This window comes from Triticum urartu, chromosome 1A, assembly GCF_056163025.1.
Source record: "Triticum urartu cultivar PI428250 chromosome 1A, HENAU_Tu73, whole genome shotgun sequence".
NCBI lineage: Eukaryota > Viridiplantae > Streptophyta > Magnoliopsida > Poales > Poaceae > Triticum > Triticum urartu.
The window spans coordinates 1,111,538-1,127,378 of record NC_141873.1 but is presented as its reverse complement, the minus strand read 5'-3'; the positions used below and the strand labels follow the sequence as shown (position 1 = coordinate 1,127,378).

Sequence of the window (15,841 nt, the reverse complement as noted above, 5' to 3'; positions counted from 1 at the left end):
CATGTTGGCTGTTTGAGTCAAGTTCTGCTTGTACTATCGTATTCTGAAGTATTGTGTGCCACTACTAAACTTTTTGATCATTGTCAAACTTTAATTAATGTTCCATCTTTGAATTACTCCTAGTCAGTATTTATTTTGAGTTGTTCCAACTAGTCAATCAGTACTCGGAAATTTTCGCAAGTTGTTATTTTGAGCTTCTCCGGTAACGGGTCCCGTGTGGCATACTTGTTTCCTAACGAGTTTGGATCTCCGAGGTCGCGATGAATGTCTTAGAATTTTCTCAAGTTGTCTTTTATGCAAAGGACGGACTGAACTGCTGAGCTTGTTTGTTGCCTCTCCACCAATTGGTCACGATTACACGGATTTGCAAGACAGAAAAAGAGCAATCTAAATATAACCATCCGCCAGTACCTCGACGTTGCACAGATTCCGCAAGGCTTGGTCGCTATCGTCCTCGACCAGCCTGCCTTTGCACGACACGCGAGCCTGTACCCCTGCGGCATTGTGAGCGTGACGTCGAACACCGTGAGGGCATCGAGCGTGGCGCCCGAAACCATTGGTGCATTCAACTCCTGATAGTTTTGGTAAAGCGTTGTAACCTCTCGAGAGAGGCCGCGTGAAATTTATTGAAGGGGACCGATAACTCTGGTCAAGAGATTTACATTGTTACAACCGACTCATATCTGTAGATTAAGTTGGTTAAACTTAATAAACACCTAATCTAGATACGTGTAGGTTTATAAGACACCGTACACAAGTTACATGACTCTGGTTGGCACCATAACATCTAACAAGCACAACAAGCAAACTTTAATATTCAACCAGTAACGAGATACATTGACTTCACCTTATAGTGATGATATTCTTAATGGGAAAGCATGACACAGAAAATTAATATAATATTAAGTTCTGCATCCTCCTTATTTGTGTAGCTAAGTAGCTTAATTTTCGCCAATGTTTCTGGACCATTTGTGCCAAGTAACAACAGAGATGACATAGACCTTGTCAGATAACTTATCAAGTAACCTGAAATAAGTGTACCTCCATTTCTTCATGAACACAAGGCCACAAAATACCATCCAGAGGCCTACCACAAACCCCACAATCAGGCTAAACAAAATATCCATTTGAGATTGACCATATGTATCCCATCTTACTGAATCTCCTTGAGTTGGTTGATCTCCAAGACATTGCTTTGGAAGGGGACGTCCACAAAGACCAGGGTTGCCAATGTACATAGAAGCTGGATCATCTGTTTTAAGCGTATCTAGTTGACGCCCCAATGGTATTCTACCTGATAGACCATTATATGACAAGTTCATATAGCTCAATGATGTCAAATATGATAAGCCCAAAGGAATTTCACCAGAAAGCTGGTTCTTTGAGAGATCAAGAGACTCGAGTGCTTGCAGATTTCCAATCTTGTATGGGATATTTCCGCTCAAGAAGTTTGATGACAAATTCAAGTTTATGAGTCCAACAAGAGAGCTAATATCTTCTGGGATTTGTCCAGTTAAACTGTTGCAGGATAAATCAATACTCATCAAATATACACTATTCTCCCTGTAGGCAAGCACTTGGCCTTTTATGACGACTGATAAACTATCACCAGTCAGCCCCATATTGTCGTACGACATCGCTCCAATATATTCTTCTGTGAAAGGATTGTTTTCTCGATCTACAGCTTCATTAATGGCAGTCAAAGCTTTGAAGTTCGCTAAACTTTGTGGAATATCCCCATGAAAGGTGTTATTAGCTAGGTCAAGGATGCGAAGAGCAAGAAGTCCAGTTATTTCAATTGGAACGTGACCTGAGAAGTTGTTCGATCTTAAGCGTAGCATGATCAAAGCTGCCATTCGATCACTAATCCATGCAGGTAGGTCTCCACTCAATTTATTTTGAGATAGGTCGAGGAAAAGAAGATTTCGGCACCGTCGCAGGAGTGAAGGGAATCCACCTGAAAGACTATTGTTGCTTAGAAGGAGAGTACGGACTTCCAAACCGAAATGGTTTGTGATTCTGACCCTTGAAGTGTTGTTGCTTGTGTTATGCCATCGTCTCGGTTCTTTTCTGCCACAGTCAGGAAGTTGCCCTACAAGCAGATTGTTTGAAAGATCTAAGAGCCGCAGATTTGACCACTGACAAAATGACCTTGGAATAGCCCCAATTATACAGTTGGAAAAGAGAACGACAGCCTCTAAAGATGGAGCTTGTGAATTTGATGGCACAAACCCACTTAAACAATTTCTGGAGATGTCCAAGAATACAATTGTTCTTGGCAATTGTGGTACCAAACCAGTTAGATGATTTGACTGGAGAAAAAGTATTTCCAGTGACATGAAGTCCAAATTAGGAGGCAGCTCACCACTAATTTGGTTAAATGAGACATTTAAAAACTGCGCATCCGAAAAGGTAGTCCAGAACCAATATGGGATCCTATCTATGATACCTGCGTTTGAAATATCAAGAAGTACAATGCCCTTTTGTGATCGCAGCCATTTAGGGAACTGGGGGCCCAAATGACAAGATGCAAGCCTTGCCAATTGCAAGTTGAAGGGAGGTTCCCAATCCGAATCCACGATGACTGCCAAACCATTATTGTAAGACAAGTCAATTTCTTTTAAATTCGTCAGACCAGCAAAATGATCCTCGGATATCACACCAGTAAGTTTGTTAAACTTAAGGGACAAGTTGGTCAAATTTGTAAGTGTCCCAATCTCCACGGGAACGGAACCTCTCAAGTGGTTGAAACTAAGTTCAAGCGTGTTTAAGCTGGATAGGTTTGCAAGTGATTGTAATGTTGTCCCTGTGATGTTGGTCTCTCCCAAAGTCTGGACTTGCAGATTCCTCGAAGAACAATTCGGTAGCCTTTGAATTAGTTCTGATATGTCCCCATCGATCTTGTTCACTTGGAGGTTTAGATATCTCAAATTACACACTTTTTTCAGAGTCGCCGGTATCATCCCTTTGATGTCGTTGAATGACAGGTCAAGGGTCTGTAATAAGGTCAAGTTTCCCAACTCGAGAGGAAAAGTTCCCCCTAATTGAGCACCGTATATGATTAGGCTTTTGAGGCTTGTTAAACCCCAAAGCCAATTCTTTACAGCTGGACTGTTTAAATGGTTGTTTGAGAGATCAAGTTCCTCAAGAAGCGTGAGGTTGTGGAGTAGGAGAGACGTACTCCTACTATAATAATCATTAAGGCCACAATGATTGAGTTCCAACACAACCAGGTTTGGAAGCTTGTTTAGTGTCTGAACCCAGTCTACCGCTGCGCTAAGGTTCACACCGCCCATGTCGAGATGCTTGAGTGAGGGGAGACGGGCTAACCAAGAAATATCCATTGAGTATGTCATCATATCAGAGTTTATGTCAAGATATACGAGTTTGGATAGGTTGCCTAGCTGAGGAGGCACTCTACCACTAAAATTCAAGGAAGATAGGTCAAGGTGTGTCAATCTCCGGAGGGAACCCATGAACTCTGGTATAGGCCTTCCCTCTCCGAGAACCATATTCCCGCTAAGGTTCAGATGCTTGAGGTGGGGCAGAGCGAGCAGCGAAGAACTTATCTGGCCATGCAGCGAATGGTTACCAGGGAACCAAAAAGAAGCGTAATCTTCTTGGACGAATTCGTTGTGGAGGTCGAGCTTGACGACGTGGCCTGTCCGGCTGTGGCACCTCACGCCGCCCCATTGGCAGCAGTCGTGGCCATGCCATGAGCCGAGGAGGTTCGCCGGGTCGCTTGTGATGGCGGCCTTGAAGGCGAGCAGCGCCGCCCTCTCTGCCGGGATGCAGCTCCCGTTTCCACTTCCAGCAGAGGCTGCTAGTGCTAGGGCTAGGATGATGAGCAGGTAGCTCGTGGAAGATGGTGGAGTTGCTGTGGCCATTGCGATGTATGTTTCGCCTTGAGCATCACCAGCACGCATGATTTTAAGAAGGCGTTGTCGCCAGGTCGGACAAGAAATTAAAGGGATGTCAGCGTCAACCCCTCGGTCAGTCGTCGCATGCTCAGCATCTGCCGTGTTAACAGTCAAGGAGACTAAATTTAATCAACGAGACCACGACTTGTGGGTCGTCCCTAGTAGTCGTTAGGAAATAGAGTATGAATATGGACGGCAAAAGGAGAGCCTCTGTTGTCTCTTCTTGGCGTTTTTTCTGGTTATACTATTTTACTAGTTTCTGCTGTTTGATCTGTGCGTTTTTCTTTTGAATGAACCCAACAGTTGTGATAAAACTCATTCGGGTAGTTTTGCCTCCTCGCCTGGCTCGAAGGCGCCGCACCGTTGAACGATGGACATGCTCATCCTAAAACCTCGATGAATGGCATCGAAGGAAACCACACAGGGGCGGAACCAGGCGTTCCCAGCCTGCCAACGACGACACACCAAGAGCAGAGCAACGCCGAATGCCAAAGTTCAAGCTTGAAAGGGGGTGAGCAGTTGGAATGCACAAAAGGGCAGCAGCAAGGGCCAAGACCAAATCGGGAGCTTCGGCTCGCTCGACGAGCTGAAGAGCAGCCACCGGAGGAGGGGATCCTCCCGTCCTGGAAAATCCACGGGCACCGGAGGAACACATTGCAGCCCGACGAAGAGCACCAAAACAGCTTGACCACACACCCAGGGAGACACCGCCACCGCTGGAGACACGCTGCCTCCGCCGTCACACGCCACCTACATCACAGCAAAGCCCACAACCCATTTTTGTTCCCAAAACAACGCCTTCAAGAAGGTTATGGCGCCAAGGGCGTCGCCGCTGCCCAACAATGTTGAGGATTTCACCCGGGGGACAAAGGGGGAGGGGGTAGGGGGTAGGGGGCAAGACCTGACCGGCGCCTCTAGGAAGGTGAGCGGTGCCTGCAGGCGTCATCGTCGTCGCAGCCGGCACGGCTGGCTAGGGGTTTTCCCTAGTCCTGCGTCCCCGTCACCCACTCCCACCCGAAGAAGACCGGAGCCCCATGACGAAGCAGGCCAGATCTGAGGGGGTGAGGAGCTCGCTGGAGAAGAGGGGCAGTGGAGGCGGCCAGATCTGACGTAGCAGGAGCCGAAACCGCCGTCGCGCACAGGCCCGCATCCGCCGGGGATCTCGCCACCCGCACGGTCGAGAAACGCCGACCCGTGCCCACGTCACCAGGAGCCGATGAGCTGGCGACGCCACACCTGCCGTGGCTGCCGCCCTGGAACTAAAGGCCCCCCGTGGGTGAGGCGAGGCGGCGAGGGCCCCGCCGCCACCTTCATCAGCAGTGCGCCGAGCTTGCCCGGCAGCAGCTGCCTCAGGCGGCGGCGAGGGGAGATCGAGGAGGGGAGGGAGACGGCGAGGCTAGGGATTTCGCCCCTCGGGTCGCCCAAGCGGGGCGACACGAGGGAGGGGAAAGTCTGTTAGTGAGCATCCTATACTTAGATATCTAGCGAGGACAGATACCATACGACACCCAACTTAATTTATCTTACACGGTTTAAATACAGTAATATTCACGTCAGGCCGGTGGCAGATTACTGTTCTTGATTTGATCGATCATACTTATCGCTTAGTCTGCAATTGGCTGCACTTTATAGAGTGGTACCAACTAAGCGGAGACTTTGGACTATCTAGCGACCAACGGATGAAAAAGCAGGTCGTACTCTCTCCGTAAACAAAAAGTAATAGTATTTGTTTATAGAGGGAGTACTTTTTAAGATGCAATTCGTCAGAAGAGCACTTGAGTTGTTCCAAATAGATTGTCTAGTTAGGCCTAGTTTGCAATTAGCTATACTTTTAAAAGGGTAGGAGTAACAGCTAAGCAAAGACTTTGCACTATCTCTCAACCAATGGATGAAAGAGCAAGACCTCATCACAACCAAGACGAGGTGTAGTTTTTAAAGTGCAATTTCTTGGTAGAGGCCTAGAGTTGTCCAAAATTACATTTTCTAGTTAGTCTGACTTGGCCACACTACTACCAATTACCCAATACCCCCAGCCTGTTCAAAGTTTTCATCAGCTAGGGACGATAGTACACATTTCACATCCTTATGGTGTTCTGTTAGAAATATCCTATGGTTGTGGTAGGTTAGATTTTGCAATAATAGTTACTTTCGTTATGTCAAATCACTGTTCTATTATTGGTTATCTATGGCAGAATCTTATTCATTATGCTTACACATCAGAATGTTAGATTACTTAGCTATTGTCATATTCTGGGTCTTCTTGAAATTATCCCAACATGCATATGTTTAAAAAACTCATTTATACAGATAAACAAATGTTAGAGCGGCCTTCTCCCATCCAATATGCAATGATCATGAGATCGTGTTTTTTTTTTTGCGAGGTATGATCATGAGATCGTTGTGCCTTGTAAAATGTTAGATCGCGAGATACCAGCCACACCCTAGCATATGTCCCATGATAGATAAGTTACGAAATCATAAGTGTGTGTCATGTGCTGGAATTCTGTCTACTTTGGGCCTAACCCAATAACAGTTTCAGAAATTCCTAATAAATCCTAGAGGCCCACGCAGCCCATTTGTGCAAGGCAAGAGGTGGAACTAAAATTTAGTCCCACATTGCTAATTTAGAGGGAGTTGGACCTCTTTATAAGGGAGGTTCTTTCCCCGCTTGTATGAGCATGAGCACAAGAGGGACATCCACGCGTGCTCCTCCTCCACCGCGCGCCGGGCCGCGGGTTGCGGGATTGAGCCGAGCCGATGTCTAAATTTTTGCCACGCACTACGGGTATACGAAAGGTCACACTGAAGCTGAAAAGATTTTTGCGAAAGTGGAGTTCGAATGCGAACGGTGCAGCCCTTCGGCTGCTGGTTGTTCGCTTCATTTCCGTCTCTTCGTTTCACCTCCCGTCGCAGCCCTCTCGCCTCCTTCTCTTGCGCCTATAAAAGGGAGGTCGCTCCTCACAGAGAGACGCACCAGAACTTCTTCTTCCTCTCGCCACCGGTTCCAATCTCTGAGCTGCTGTTGTCTTCCTCATCCCGGCTTGCGGCGTGCACCGCGAGTCGGGACAGTAGGCCTCCGAAACTGCACCTTTTGAGTCCTGTACGGGAGAAGGGTGATAAGGTTTTTGGGGAGCGCTCAGCGCGACTACTGGCTGCTTCATCACGGACGATCCGGTCGCCGACAACTACTTCCCCGACGACGACTTCTTCCCCGATGTCCACGACCTCCTCGACGACATGGCAGGCGAGAAAACCGACCCCAAGTCCAGCGCTTCTGCTGCTGTTGTCCCGTACGTGTTCTTGTTTTTCCTGTTAAAGGTTCTGCCGCAGTTCCTTGTTCCAGTCCTTGTCCTACGCATGATAGGTTCTACTTCATATATGCTACTTGCTATACTGTCTGCTCTAGATATGTTTAGTTACAGCTCATATATGAAGATGTTGTTTACCTTCTATTTGTCAAATTGCATGACTTGCTTTATCTCTGCTATATTAGTCATGCTTTATCTAGTATTTCTGTCAGCAAAGTTATTTGGTAAATTGCTCATATTTCCAACAATCCAAAAACCTTATTATAGGCAATTTACCCCAAGTGGTTTTGCTGTTTCCATGAGACCTCCTATGTTTGAGGGTATCCACTATAAGAGGTGGCGCGTGATAGCAGTCTTGTGGTTTCAAACCATGAGTTGCTATGATGCCACGCTTGGCAAGCCTGAAGGGGAGCTTGATGCCCAACAGGAACAAGCGTTTCAGAAAATGGATACTCTGTTTAAGGCTGCTCTCTTGAGTGTTCTTGGTGAGAACATAGTTGATACTTATGCGTCAATTGATAACGGAAAAGATATGTGGGACGCACTCGAGGCCAAGCTTGGGGTCTCGGATGCTGGCACTGAGCTGTATATCATAGAGCAATTCTATGATTATAGGATGACTGGAGAGCGCTCCGTGGTTGAGCAAGCTCATGAGATACAGTCAATTGCTAGAGAACTTGAGCACTTCAATTGTATGCTACCGGACAAGTTTGTTGCCGGAGGTATCATCACTAAGCTTCCTCCTTCATGGAGGAACTTTGCTACCTTGCTGAAGCATAAGAGGCAGACTACACCACAACACTTGATTGGGGGCAATTAATTGCCAGGAGAAATGCTCGATCAAGGGCAAAACAACTGGCGGGACATTTGTTTCTGCCGTTACAAACATCTTGGGGCAGAGAAACTGTCGGGAGAACTTGAACAATGATGACACATGCACTGCCGGTACACTTCAGGCCCATCTGCTGCCGAGACAACTACACCAAGGCCCATAATCTGTCGGGAATCGACTTTGACGCCAGATCGAAATATCGGGCCTACTAAGCGCGTGCGATGAGGGGAAAGCGCGCGAGTGGCCAAAACTTTGGCCCAAAAAAGACACCGACGCACGGGCTCGCCATCAGATAGCGTCGCCGCCCCCAAATCCTTCGTGCCATCCACCAGACGCAGCTGCCGCCGCCCCCAACCAGACCACCGCCGCCGTCGCCCCCCACCGTGCCACCTGCCCTAACCATCCCGCCGCCGCCGAACGCCCTCCACCCGGAGCACTATTGCCGTCGCCGCCAACCACTCCAGAGCGGCGGCTCCAAGCACCGAATTGACCGCAGCCGCCAACCACTCCAGATCCAAGCCGGTGGCTGCCCTCCACCCAGACCGCTGTCGTCGTCCCCCCTCCCCAACCACTCCAGAGCGGCGCCACCGAGCCGCCACTCCAGACCGCAAGCGGTGACCACCCTCCTCCGCCGAATGTCTTCCCTCACCACCACCCATCTCGCGAGCTTCCTCCCCGACCAGGCCTCCTCCCCACAAGCTTCATCGAAGAACCAAGCGGGGACCCCTCCTCTACGTCCTCTACCCCAGGCAGGGGAGCGTCAACCCTCCTCGCGAGCAGCTCTGCCTTTCCCTGGATAGCGCTGACTCCTCTACTTCTTGCTCCAACCGCGAGAATTTGACAGGTGATATTTCCTAGATCACTGCAGAAATTGGTGTGTATCTCTAAAATCTATGTATATAGTCTATTAGTTAATCTGGGAAGGGTTCCTCAAAACAACGCTGGTCATCAAGGATCATGCAAGCCTGAAATTGGTAAAACTTGAAGGTTAGCAAAAGTGGCGGGGCTTCAACGAAAATATTGGGCGGGCCAGGCAAACGGTGCACAGGTTTTTTTTTTTTGAGATTTTGAGTCATAGGCATTAGTATATAATACAGGATTACAAGATGGAGTGAGCATATATGTATATATCAATTCATAAATTGTGAGTGAGCTTGCTTATAAATGCTTATGGCTGCAAAATATATGTTCTGATATTTAAAATGTTCATAACAATTGGGTGAACACTCAGGCTATCTATCTAATGAAGCGATTACAGGAAAATTAGATGTACAGTGTGCAGTACTATTTGCATCTAATTCATGTCCTCAATTGAGTGGAACAACCAGGCTATCTATCCAGGACAGTATGATGGACAGAATAAGCATATGGATAATCTGTATCTAACTCCTTCGTTGAACTCAGAATTTGGGAAAAGAAATTAGATTACCTGTGATCTCTTGCTGAATCATAGTTGCAGGGAAATTAGATGGAGTGGTTTCCCTTATGGTGAGTCGGAGGTGACAGGGGAGTGGAGTTTGTGGGGCGTGCGTTCCGGACGGCCCCTGGTTGTTTGATGCCAGATCTGCGTGGGATGCCGGTGAGCGGCTGGTGCTAGGCCTAGTGTGCCGCTGCCTGCTGCGGCCATGAGAAATAGCGTGCTGCTACATGCTCGTGCCAGCTACATGGATCGATCGTATTCTTAGTGGGTTGTGCTTTGGTGCATATAGGTAAAATTAAAAGTGCCAAGAACCTGGGTGCACATGGCCCTGTTTGGCCCCAACAAAGCTCCGCCCCTGGTTAGCAAACAATAAATAGGTTTGTTTTGATGGTGTACTGAAGATTACAAGTATTGTAGATAATACACTTCGTTCATTTCAAGTATTAGTTAATTGATAGTTTCTGCTTCACATTGCTCTAAGACTGGCGAAGCAGTTTTATGTGTTCTGTAGGGGTGGTATGCATCTCTTATTTTATTTCTCAGAAATAAAGGCTAAGACTATGAGTATCTGCATGTCATATCAAATCATTATGCCTTCCAACATTAAGCAAAGTGTATGAGGCCTAGACTTTGAATATTTCCTATATATTTGATGCTAGAGTTGTAGCAACGTCCCAGATATCTCAATATCATGTCCAATAGTGTTTATAGTCCTTCTTTCATAGATTTTTACTCACACATTAAAAGTGTTGTTAACCAAATCTATGCAAGCTTAATGGAGCATTTGAGTTACACCAAAATGTCCAATAGCAATGGATTCTGTACATTGATAAAAGTCAACATATTGCCGGTTAAATCTGTTTTCATCAAAATGGTAGAATTATGTGTTCCACTGTGCACATCATAATATTTAGATTTCTATATGCCTTTAACTACATGGACTTTGTCAAAACAATATTCTGCACTAGTAACAGTACAAGATATCTCTAAGTCAACTTATGTAATAAAGTAATCTCATGCAGATTGTTAATATGAGTGAGAAACTTTATCTCAAGTTATTATATGATCTTAGTTACTGCAGTTTTCAGTATGTTGCTCTTGCCGGTCGACTTTAGCTTAGCCTCTATTTCTGAATGTTTTGAATTGATTTCTCTTCCTGTGTTTGTCGCTCTTCCTATTTCCATTCCCGATGCCATAGTAATACATAATTGTTTCTGATGAATATAAGACATTCAGTGTGCTTAAGGACATGGGCGAAATCAAGTATAATTTTAAGAGGAGCATTTGAGATCGAGCAGCTACATGATTTCTCAATGCAAAGCTCCTAGCTGTGTTTGTGCACTTATTCTTCCAATATATTCTTAGGATATGCCTAACTACAGTTTTGTCACATGGATTCCTCCTTATTTTATTATCAACTCACTTGAACTCAAAGTGGTCGGACCCTGCGCAAGTGGGAGCTACATGCACCGGGCTGCCCTTTTTTTATTAATGTTACTGACTTGAATTGTTTCTGAATGTATTAGGTATCAATTTGTCCATCTTTTACTAAATACAAATAAAATACAAAAATGTCGCAACAAAATGGGTCTGATTCCACAACTAAACATATTTTTTATACCTCATTCGCAACTATATGCTCTAGATTATTATGTTATAGTTTAAAATTCAAATATAAAGATAATTACAATTGTGATCTGATTCACAACCTATATACAGGAACCTGCACCATTTTAGTCCATTTTAATCTGCATTTTAGTAAACAACAAAGTTATGCGAAATGGGAATACAGAGGAAAAATGAAATAGCCCACCTAATGATTTCCCTGTAACCATTTTTTTGACCTGATCCCCATAACCATTTTGATTTGTACAAGTGGTAATTTAACCTTCCAGTATCCAGATATTGTGACTTCACTTAGGATAGCAGATCTCAGGCTCCTTAAGCAAGCCCTTGATAGACATGAAGACAACTAAGTTCACATATTTGTGTGCTGAAAAAGATTCGGCCCTCTGCTGTCACTGATTGCGTCCTACATTTCTGTACAGGGACACTGATTGTTTTGCATGGACACTGATTTCTTATTTCTCTTGCAGGGTTACTAAAATGCGGTCTCTACCTTGTGTTGGACAAACTTGAACTCCAGTTCTACCGGAGATTAGTGAAGAAAATGTGAGTGTAAACTTGAAGGTGTCCTTGTCACAATTTTACAGAATGAACCAATCCTTTTCACGTTGCTTTCTTCTGCAGCCATATCATCCAGAGGGAGAAGGAACCATCTAAGGCGCATCAAATCAAGCTAGAGGTCTCTGCAACCATTTTAGTCGAGTAGCAGTTTTGCGAAAGGTGACCGTGGCAAACATTTTATCCTGTTGCAAGCACATTATTTGAATGAAATGGCATTTATTGTTGGTGGCTTATTTGTATGCCTAACAAGTTGGGTGCTTGTATTCAGGGTATGTCATAACCTCAACCTTTAGGTCACTATAAACAAGTTTGGAACGACAAGAATATCAAATTATAACTTTTTACTGTTTTGTTACTATAACTGGAATGGAATGAGTTGTGTATGTTAGCCTGATTCAAATGCTTTTCATCTCCAATGAACGATCTGTGTACAACATCATCCTTCATTCAAACTACATATACTGAATAATTTCACAGCGTGTGCTGCTACAGCCAACGCCCAATAGCAAGGCATACAAAGAAGGCATTAGAACACTTGTCCTTATGTGATGTAAAAATTGCATTTTTATTGTCCAGTACTAGTTGCACGTTCATGTATGTTACAACTTACAACAGGTTTATTTTGCTATGAGAGCTCCATTTTGAGTTTCCGGTCTGTTGCAGGTTTCCCAAAGATGCACTACTTGATGGAGATTTGGATGATCTACAAGCTGCTGAAGGTTTGCAAGATCTACTGTTAAGTTGGTGGAGTGATAATGTAATGCGCCTTGTTTGTTGAACCTGGAGACATTGGGAAGTTCAGCTCATTTTGGTGGTCGTTTTGGCACATAGGCCACTATATGGCCATTTTGGTTGGGTGACACATTTAGAAACACATACACGTCTCCCTTTGTGTAACTACTTCATTTTCGTTGTGTGGCACATCTATCTAGAAACATTTATGTACTCCTTTTGTGGCACAATCTGCTTATATATGTTCTTATATTTATGGAATGAAGTTTAAGGTTTCCGATGAGGCCTATATGTTACTTTGAAGTGTATGTATAAATTGTGTGAGCTGTCCTGATTACTTAACATAATGAATGGATATTACATCCGGGATGCCTACAATAGTTTGCTAGTGAAATCGAAGTGCTGGCATCATAACTGCCGGGAAAACATGCATGTGCAGGCAGCTAAACTGCCGGCAATTGTAGTTTCATGTGCCTTGACCAATCTGCCGGGAGAAAACAAACTGCCGGCAAATATAAGGGCCAGGGCAGAGAAACTGCCGGGAGAAGTTTATCTGCCAGGACAACTAATCCCCGGCAGCCGTTCTCGTGGCGGTTCTATCTGCCGGGAGAAACGCTATCCCGGCAGATTGTCTGCCCTTATAAGCGTGTTCTCCCGGCACTTTTTCTGTCCTTATATCGGTGTTGTGGTGTAGTGAGTTTTCCGTCCCGGATCTCATTGGCACTCTTGATGTGGAAGAAAAGGCGAGAGCAAAGGACACACGTGCTCGAGGTATTGAGGGAGGATCTAGTGCCAATGTGGTACAGAAGCAGAACTTCCAGCCCCACAAGTTCAAGAACAAGGGCAAGTTTGATGGTAAAGCAAAGTTTGATGGGAAGAACAAGGCTGTCCAGCACAAGAACTTCAAGAAGAAGAATGACAAGAAGAAAGGTGCCTGTCATGTGTGTGGCGATCCTGATCATTGGGCTCCTAGTTGCCCTAATCGCTATGACAAGCGTCATCCTGGGAAAGGCGGCAAGACCGCTAATGTTGTCATTGGAGACATTGATATGAAGGATGCTGGGTATGGTATATTTCCCACTATTCTTTCAGTATGTCATTCTCCTGATTGGTTGATTAACACGGGTGCTAATGTGCATGTATGAGGTGATATTTCTATGTTTTTGTCTTATCAGACTGCAGGGACTTCAGCCGTGCTGATGGGCAACGGTTCAAGTGCTTCTGTTCATGGTGTTGGCACAGTCCATCTGAAGTTTACTTCAGGGAAGATCGTACGGCTGAAGAACGTGCATTATGTCCCCTCCGTCAATAAAAATCTTGTTAGCGGATCCCTTCTATGTAGAGATGGCTACAAGCTTGTCTTTGAGTTGAATAAATTTGTAATATCAAAGTATGGAACCTATGTTGGTAAAGGCTATGAGTCAGGAGGCCTGTTTCGTTTATCCTTATCGGACGTTTGCAATAAAGTTGTTAATCATGTTTGCAACAATAGTGAATCAAATGTGTGGCATTCACGTCTTTGTCATGTTAACTTTGGTTGCATGTCGCGACTAGCAAAGTTGAACTTAATCCCTAGTTTCACCACTGTCAAGGGATCTAAGTGTCAAGTGTGTGTGCAAGCTAAGCAACCTCGTAAGTCTCACACGACTGCAGAAACAAGAAATCTTGCACCACTAGAGCTCATACATTCAGATCTATGTGAAATGAATGGTGTTTTGACAAAAGGTGGAAAGAAATATTTCATGACGTTAATTGACGACTCCACTAGATATTGCAGTGTGTATCTTCTGAAATTTAAGGATGATGCTTTGAACTTTTTCAAGATCTATAAAGCTGAAGTGGAAAACCAACTTGATCGGAAAATTAAGAGGCTTAGGTCCGACCGTGGTGGAGAGTATTTTTCCAATGAATTTGATGCTTTTTGTGCGGAACATGGTATAATCCATGAGAGGACTCCACCCTACTCACCTCAGTCAAATGGGGTGGCCGAAAGAAAGAACCATACTCTAACTGATTTGGTTAACGCCATGTTAGACACATCGGGTCTCTCCAAGGCATGGTGGGGGGAGGCGATATTGACAGCATGGCATGTCCTAAACCGAGTCCCCACAAAGAACAAAGAGATAACTCCATTCGAGGAATGGGAGAAGAAAAGGTTAAAACTCTCTTATCTGCGAACATGGGGTTGTTTGGCGAAAGTCAATGTTCCAATTCCAAAGAAGCGGAAGCTTGGACCAAAGACTGTGGATTGTGTTTTTCTGGGATATGCTTTTCATAGCATTGGCTATAGATTCTTGGTTGTAAAATCTGAGGTACATGCATGTCGGTACGATCATGGAGTCGAATGATGCGACTTTCTTTGAAGATATCTTTCCCATGAAGGATATGGCTACCTCATCTAATCAGGAGATGTCTAGTTCATTGAACCATGAACCAGTTACAATTACCGAACCTGTAATTTCGATGGAACACTTTGAAAGTCCTGTGGAGGAGAACAATGAAGTTCCTACTAGGAGCAAGAGACAGAGGACTGCAAAGTCCTTTGGTAATGATTTTCTTGTGTATCTCATAGATGACACTCCCAGTTCTATTTCAGAGGCCTATGCATCTAAAGATGCTGACTACTGGAAGGAAGCGATTCATAGCGAGATGGATTCCATCTTGGCGAATGAAACTTGGGAGATAACTGATCGTCCTTATGGGTGCAAACCTATAGGATGTAAATGGGTATTCAAGAAGAAGCTTAGGCCTAATGGTACTATTGAAAAGTACAAGGCTCGGCTCGTGGCTAAGGGTTATACCCAAACGGAAGGTGAAGACTTCTTTGATACTTACTCACATGTGGCTTGACTGACCACTATTCGAGTTCTACTTTCACTAGCTGCCTCGCATGGTCTTCTCGTTCATCAAATGGATGTTAAGACTGCTTTCCTAAATGGAGAGTTGGACGAGGAAATGTATATGGAACAACCAGATGGGTTTGTACTAGATGGTCAGGAAGGAAAAGTGTGCAAGTTGCTAAAGTCTTTGTATGGACTCAAGCAAGCACCCAAAAAGTGGCATGAGAAGTTTGAAAGAACTTTAACAGTTGCAGGCTTTGTTGTAAAAGAAGCTGGCAAATGTGTGTACTATCGCGATGGTGGGGGCGAGGGAGTTATCCTTTGCTTGTATGTTGATGACATACTGATTTTCGGACCAAATCTAAATGTTATTAAGGAGGTCAAGAATTTCCTATTTCGGTGTTTTGAGATGAAGGATTTAGGAGTGGCTGATGTCATTCTGAACATCAAGTTTTTGAGAGACGATGATGGTGGGATTACATTGCTTCAATCTCACTATGTGAAAAAGATACTGAGTCGCTTTGGCTATAGTGACTGCAAGCCCTCTCCAACACCATATGATGCGAGTGTGTTACTTCAAAAGAATCGAAGAATTGCTAGAG

General features: G+C 44.9%; 2 protein-coding genes and 1 long non-coding RNA gene across 3 annotated transcripts; 2 read left to right on the top strand and 1 right to left on the bottom strand.

Annotated features, from left to right (window-relative positions):
• Positions 1 to 657: 657 nt before the first annotated feature.
• On the bottom strand, positions 658 to 3,941 carry LOC125541550 (receptor-like protein EIX2). The gene has a single exon (XM_048704931.2). It carries the CDS (start codon positions 3,924 to 3,926, stop codon positions 942 to 944), a length of 2,985 nt encoding a protein of 994 aa, XP_048560888.2. The 5' UTR covers positions 3,927 to 3,941; the 3' UTR covers positions 658 to 941.
• A 1,195-nt stretch (positions 3,942 to 5,136) lies between these two features.
• On the top strand, positions 5,137 to 14,197 carry LOC147988143 (uncharacterized). The gene is made up of 5 exons (XM_087543195.1): positions 5,137 to 5,370; positions 7,239 to 8,015; positions 13,095 to 13,490; positions 13,575 to 13,670; positions 14,177 to 14,197. Exons 1-5 carry the CDS (start codon positions 5,137 to 5,139, stop codon positions 14,195 to 14,197), a joined length of 1,524 nt encoding a protein of 507 aa, XP_087399321.1.
• LOC125553814 (uncharacterized) lies at positions 8,835 to 12,534 on the top strand. The gene is made up of 4 exons (XR_007304334.2): positions 8,835 to 8,904; positions 11,577 to 11,652; positions 11,731 to 11,826; positions 12,331 to 12,534. It is a non-coding gene; the product is annotated as an uncharacterized LOC125553814 (long non-coding RNA).
• Positions 14,198 to 15,841: the final 1,644 nt, after the last annotated feature.

Excerpts from the sequence above, each read along its gene's own strand:
- LOC125541550 (XM_048704931.2), bottom strand. The coding sequence starts at position 3,926 with ATGCGTGCTGGTGATGCTCAAGGCGAAACATACATCGCAATGGCCACA.
- LOC147988143 (XM_087543195.1), top strand. The coding sequence starts at position 5,137 with ATGAGCTGGCGACGCCACACCTGCCGTGGCTGCCGCCCTGGAACTAAA. Across the intron at positions 13,491-13,574 it reads TATTTCCCACTATTCTTTCA|ACTGCAGGGACTTCAGCCGT; the intron begins GTATGTCATTCT and ends TTGTCTTATCAG. Across the intron at positions 13,671-14,176 it reads AGTTTACTTCAGGGAAGATC|TGTGTATCTTCTGAAATTTA; the intron begins GTACGGCTGAAG and ends TAGATATTGCAG.